This window comes from Rhinolophus sinicus, chromosome 1, assembly GCF_057876585.1.
Source record: "Rhinolophus sinicus isolate RSI-liver-muscle chromosome 1, RSI-T2T, whole genome shotgun sequence".
Lineage (NCBI taxonomy): Eukaryota > Metazoa > Chordata > Mammalia > Chiroptera > Rhinolophidae > Rhinolophus > Rhinolophus sinicus.
The window spans coordinates 86,917,274-86,923,782 of record NC_142501.1 but is presented as its reverse complement, the minus strand read 5'-3'; the positions used below and the strand labels follow the sequence as shown (position 1 = coordinate 86,923,782).

General features: G+C 35.1%; 1 protein-coding gene across 1 annotated transcript in view; it reads right to left on the bottom strand.

Annotated features, from left to right (window-relative positions):
* Positions 1-2,216: 2,216 nt before the first annotated feature.
* MRPL42 (mitochondrial ribosomal protein L42) overlaps positions 2,217-6,509 on the bottom strand; it is a 30,126-nt gene continuing 25,833 nt past the window's right edge. Inside the window, 3 exon segments of the mRNA XM_088801228.1 lie at positions 2,217-2,301; positions 2,303-2,353; positions 2,356-2,389. Of these exon segments, the coding sequence (XP_088657354.1) occupies positions 2,239-2,301; positions 2,303-2,353; positions 2,356-2,389 (148 nt within the window). The 3' untranslated portion in view covers positions 2,217-2,238.

The following is a 6,509-nucleotide window of genomic DNA, read 5'->3' as shown; positions in this document are numbered from 1 at the left end:
ACAGTATTATTTACAATAGGGAACAAACAGAAACAATGATTATATTCAACAGTAGGAAATTAACTAAATTAGGACAATCCAGATGCATCCCTTAAATAAAAGTATGTAATCATATGGCAAAAAAAAAAATCATAATATTAAATTAAAAAAAAAACAAGTTACAAAGCAGCATGCACAATAAATACTATTTTTATTTTTTTAAGTATATTTATGCAGCAAAACAAAAGGAAAAAAGGTAAGCAAAAATGTTCGTGTTATCTTTTGGACAATTATGGGTAACTTTTGCTTATTGAGTCTCCAATTTTTAATAATTATGTATTACATTCATGGTTTAAAAAAACAATGTCATTAGAAAAATAAAGTAGCTCGTTAGATACTAGTTCAGTAAATACTATGGTCCTTAAGAGACTGTATTTTGCTATTGGCCTAGCAAAAAGTATAATCACAAGTCGTAAGGGTTCATACTTGATAACTACTAGATCGACAGAATGAATAATGGCCTCAGAATATTTCAACACTTAATTTCATTGCCATTTAATCTACTAGTCATTCTTACCCAAAGAACATCCAAATATGCTCTGCTGATACTTGGATGTTCTTTAGCACTACCTTTGGGTGTGGGATGTCCAATCCAACCTATGTGTGAGAGTGCCCTCTGGTGGTTTCACCGACAACGTTCTTTATCAATTTGAGGTGAGGTGTGTTAATTCACCTCCCTAACGGAAATACGAGAACAAGGACTGGGTAGTGAGTTTTTCATGAAACTACGTTTATTCCATTTCAAGGACCATCCTACCTTATGTAATTTTTAAATTTCTGAAAAAACAAATAAGTGGATCTTTCTAATGACTAAATAATGTTAGTGATGGTGGGTTATTACTACCCCTTAGGGTGGGGAAGGGGAGAAGAGGGGAGCTGAGGGTGGTAATGGAATATGTACTTATTTAGCAAAATTAAAAATCAGCAACCCATGAGAACCAAAATTCTAGGAACTACAGTATTAATCTGTATTTCCAGTATAATAAAACCAAAGTTAATTCTCCAAGGCATTGACCTGTGAATGTGTGGTTTAGGCATCTTTTGGTTGAAAAGTCTGTTTAGTAGCCTTTTGTACTTGAAGAAAATCTGTCATTTAATTAATCATTTTTTATTCTTTCTACTTCTATAATGTGACATAGCTCAGTCTTTCTTTCCCTAAAAATTAATAATATATTAATGAAAAAAAGATAACCCCTTAAAAACATTTCCTTTCAGTAACAGAGGGCGGCCATTGTTTCCTTTCCTTTCCTAGTCACTATTCTTTACATTTCACTGAACACTTGAATCTTCAGCTACAGTTCCTTTATTAAAAGAACTAACTAAACAATAGACTTTCATGTGAAATCATTTTTCACATCAATTTTTTAAATATCACAAATATTTTAGAAATTTCAATAAAGCACCTTTCCACCCTCTTAAAAGATTCTTCGCCTCCTAAATAGAAATCACTGGGACAGCAACGTTATTAAGGGCCATATACAAGCCAGTAGTGACAACCCATAGCAGGACAATCTACTAACATTCTCATAACACTAGTTTAGAGATACTCACATTTTGATCCCATGTGTTCCAAAGCTAGCTTAATTTTAAGATTGCTAAAATAAGTCTCAAAGCAAACTATATAACATATAATATTCTTTATAGGAAAGTACATTCTGGGATGAAAGAAAACCCGCCTGTCATTGTGATGCACTGTGTAAAAGCTTTCAAGCCTGACAGTCTGGATCCTGGCTCCCCCACTTGCCAGGTAGGTAGGTCACTTAGCCTCACCTGTAAAATGAGCATGATGCTCTTTCTGCAAAGGATTATTGTGAGAATTTAATAAAAATGCACATAAAGGACCTAGCTGATAGCAGTAACTGACTAAAATGTAATTTAATTATTTCCTAGAAGCCACAATAAAGAAAATATTATAACATCTATTTTTTGGATGGACCTCTTGAGTTTCTTTTCAAAGGCAATTTAAAAATCTCCTTCAGAAGGAGAACCATGCACATTTTTATGAATCATATTTGCAGTACTAACAATACTTGGCTGATAATGTAACATACTGAATCATACTAGTCACATAAAAATAAATGGTAGACCAATGTCTCAAAGGGAAAATAAAGTAGGTTTTTCTCAATAAGAATGTCAAATCCAGAATTACTTACTATATAAAGAAATACACACTCTAATAGATGAAAAGACATTTTATTATTATTTTACTATATAACACATTAGTGAATATACGTGACTACATTTTCTCAAATGGTAAATGAGACACAGGATAACATTTCTCTTTGATTACTGAAAACCTCAACATCATCTGTCTTTTGGAGGATTCAGTTTCTTACGACGTCTATGATACCTTGAAAAGAAGAAAATATTTAAGATAAGATTATTTATTTTAATACAAGTTAACTGTCTCTGATAGAAATATCAAATTTCTATGATTATTTTTCTGTTTATTAGTATTCAATTAAATCAATCAAACTGTGTGTGTGTGTTTACAGTTAGATATATCTCAGGTTTCTTAATAAGCCACCTTTCCCCATAATGAAAAGTACTTTCTATTAATGAAACACTTTAGAAAATCAGCTTTCAGATCTTGAGGATAATTTCAATATGGTAACCTGGATGACTGATCTTTAATTAAAAATGAATGATTGTTTTTATAGTAAAGAAACAGCACATTGTGAACATGCTGAACATGTTTAAAGTTTTAGCTAAAAGGGGATGTTTTCCTCTAAATGGAGGCCTGGCTCTTAAGTGGCAATAGCATGTTTTAATACACAATAGGATACAATTAGTAATATGTACATGGAAAAATGTGTAATGCTACAAAAAATAGAAGAAATGAAAATTAAAAGTGAGGAACCTTTTACTTGTTTTTTTGCAATTACAAATGTTTTTAAAGTCATAATACCCAATCCAAGCAGGGGTGTGGTGAAATAAGCAGTATCAGACCTGACTGGCTAAAGTATTAATTGGTACAATACTTTTAAAAAGTAGTGTGGCAATATATATCAAAAAAAACCTTTTTTAAATAGTCATAACTTTTGATCTAGTAATTCCTCTTCTGGAACTCAATCCTAAAGCAATATAAAAGAATGGTTAAAATTTTCATTGGGGGAGGGGGAGATATAATATGCAAATTTATATATAGCATAATTAAAACCATATAAAAATAGGCAAATTAACATACGTGTGTATAGATACAAAGAGAGAAATGAAATGTATTGTTAGCAGTGATTATCTCTGAGTATTTTTACTATGGAGAATTTTTCTTTTTGCTTCACAACGTTTCCTTATTTTCTTTATTGATTTAAGAAAATTTTTATACAGACTACATGTGTCTTGGTGATGAGTTCTCTTCAAAGGCCAGATTTTGGCAAGTTGATCTGAGTTAAAAATTTCTGTATCATAAATGATAAGACAATGTAAACTATGCTCTTTAGTTGTTATGATTAATCTAAAGTATTTTTTGCTTGTTTTAGTTTCATACAGGCAACTTTCCTATACATTATTTTTTCTGATGTTGATTTTTAAAAATTTGCAAAATATAGAAATTAGGTTGAAAAGAACTGAGTATATATATACTAATATGGAACACTAAGTGGTAGAATAATACATATGTCATTTTCGTAAATATTTCTACATGTACTTATAATGGCATAAAAAAATTACGTTTTATTGTGGGTTCCAGTTACATGTCAGATAATCAGATTTTATAAGATTTTAGTACTGGATATTACTTCCTAAACCCCTGCTGCTTTGAGAGAACACATGAAAGGTATTCTTTCAAAGCAGCAGGGGTTTGGGAAGTAATATCCTTTCTGAAATTATTTATAAAATTTTTGAACATGTGTTTTTCTGGGAAGTGGATTCATACTCGTATGTTTCATCAAATTCTCAATGAAATCTGTGGCCCTAAAAATGCTAAGAACTATCCTATAAAAATGTGACTCAGCTCACATTTAATTGCTCAAGTATTTTCACTACTCAAGACTGACTGAATATACTTGAGACCCTGCTAGCCCTAAACCTAACAAAATCAAGTTCTAAAATATGCTCAATAAATGTCAAATAGCATTTACAGACTTCTGGTCATGCATGAATTTCAATATTTGCTACAATCACTAACCAAAAGTAAGCACATTAATATTTAAAGTGTCCTTATAACTTAACATCCAGAGTAGAACCCTTTAGAGCAGGGGTGTCCAAACTGTGGCCCGCGGGCCAACTGCGGCTCGCAATCTATTGTTAATTGGCCCGCAGCAAATTCAAACAATATATTTAGTTTACTTAAATAAACCAGGTGAGGCAATATGTACTTCACCCCGAGTGAGTGGCCCGGCTGTTTGTGTATTTTACCACATATGGCCCTTGGTGAAAACCACTGAAAAAAGTTTGGACACCCCTACTTTAGAGGATAAAACCTATCCAATTAATTAACAAAAAAGTTAAGTTGAGACTGTTCCTGGCAAACCAATACGTATATTGTTATCCTTCTTAAATGACACAATGACTCAGTGATATGTAGAATATTTGTCCAGTTTTTAATCCAGAGTAGAACTTTATCTCCTGGTTCACACTGTAGCTAGGTCTTCAAATCTGTTTCCAATTGATGGTAGTGGCTAATGTTTGTTGCCTCCATGGGAAAATATTCATTTGTACATTTATAGGATTGCTCTACATTTCAGAAATTTAGAATTACTTTGCAAATCCTTCTTACTTTCCATCTAGCCTTCTTTTAATCCTTCTTTCTTTCAACGTAACTTTACATTTAGTGGAGCTATGTTTGCTTCCTACTATTTTATTTAATAGGTATATTGAGCACACAATGGAGTATACAGAAGTTGTATTATAAAGTTGTACACATGAAACTTATATAATGTTATTAAGCAATGTTACCCCAATAAATTTAATTTAAAAAAAAGAATCAGGACCATCCATTCATTCATTCATTTTATAATGTGAGTATCTACTAAGTGCCAGGCACTATTTCTAGGTGCTAAGCATTCTGTAGTCCACAAAACAAGACAAAACCCCCACTCTCATGAAGCTTACATTCCAGTGCAGAAAACAGGAAAACAGTGTAAGCTTGCGGGCCAGGGAAGGCTTCAGTGAGTAAAAACCTGATGCAAGTGAGAGAACTAGCCAGCTTTGCTGGTGTCAGCTGGAAGAGCATTTCCATGCAGAGCGAACAGCAAGTATAAGGGCTCTGGGGTGGAAGAAAGGGCATGTTCAAGGGACAGCAAAGAGGCCACGTGTCTGGAAGACAGTGAAAAAAGAGAACGGCAGGAAATGAGGTGGACAGGTGAATGGGGCCTATAGCTTGTCTCTGAGTGAGATGGGAAGCAGGTGGAGAGTTCCAACAGAAAAACTGTAAGAACAGAAGTTTTAACAGAGTTACTCCGGCTGTAGGCTCAGAGCAGACTGCAGGGGGGCAAAGGCAGAAGCAGGAGACCAGTTAGAAAGCACTTCAATAAGCCAGGTAAAGGATGGTGGCAGAGGGAATGGTGACAAATGGTCAGATCGGAATACCTTTTGGAGACCGAGCTAACAGGATTTGCTGACGAACAAGATGTTGAGTGTGAGACAGAGAAGTGTCAAGAGTGGCAGCAAGGTTTGTGGCCCACACAGTGAGGAGGAGAATGGAGCTGGCATAAGCACAGACAGGGAAGGCTGCAGGAGAAGCTGGTTTGTGGCAGGCCATCAGAACCTCACGTAGACACATTAAGTCAGGGATGGATGCTTATTAGACATGTCGAGTAGGCAGTTGGATACACAGGTCTGTAGGTCGGGGAGAGGTCCTCACCAGACACAGACTCGGGAGCCCCCAGCATGCAGATCAGCAACGAGACTGGATAAGATCACTGTCTTAAAAGGAATGGGTCAGAAAAGAGGAGTGATCCAAGGGACTAATCCTTAAAACACTCCAAAATTTAGATAGGTGGAGATGAAAGGAGATCAGCAAGACAAACCAAAAGAGTCTATGAACCTTAGAAATGTAAGAAGAGTTTCACAAAGTTCTTAAGGTTGAATTAATGAGAAAAACAGATACCTCACATACAACCATCAGGAACTCTGCAATATTGCAAACTGATATGTTCTGGAAAGAATTATACTGGAAGGAATGCTCCATCCTTTCTGTTTTCATGCCAACTGAGGAAGACTGAATAAAGAACCTGTACACAGATGCTGGCAATTGAGAGGACTGACAAGCCCTGCTTCCTGGGGACCAGCAACACTGCAGGCCAGCAGGAGACACCTCAGGGGCAGCTGTGAAGAGCAAAGCAACTCAGAAGCCTGTCCTCCACATTTGGGCTACCAAATGCAAATTGCTGTAGGCAATACAAAACAAACGGATTTGCATAAGGGTGCTTTTCAAAGATATGTTCCAGTTCAGGCCCTATAACTTCAGGTAAATGTAATGTAATAGCCTAGCTAATTTGTTTTCATCTCCTGTAGTATCATCAAACAAG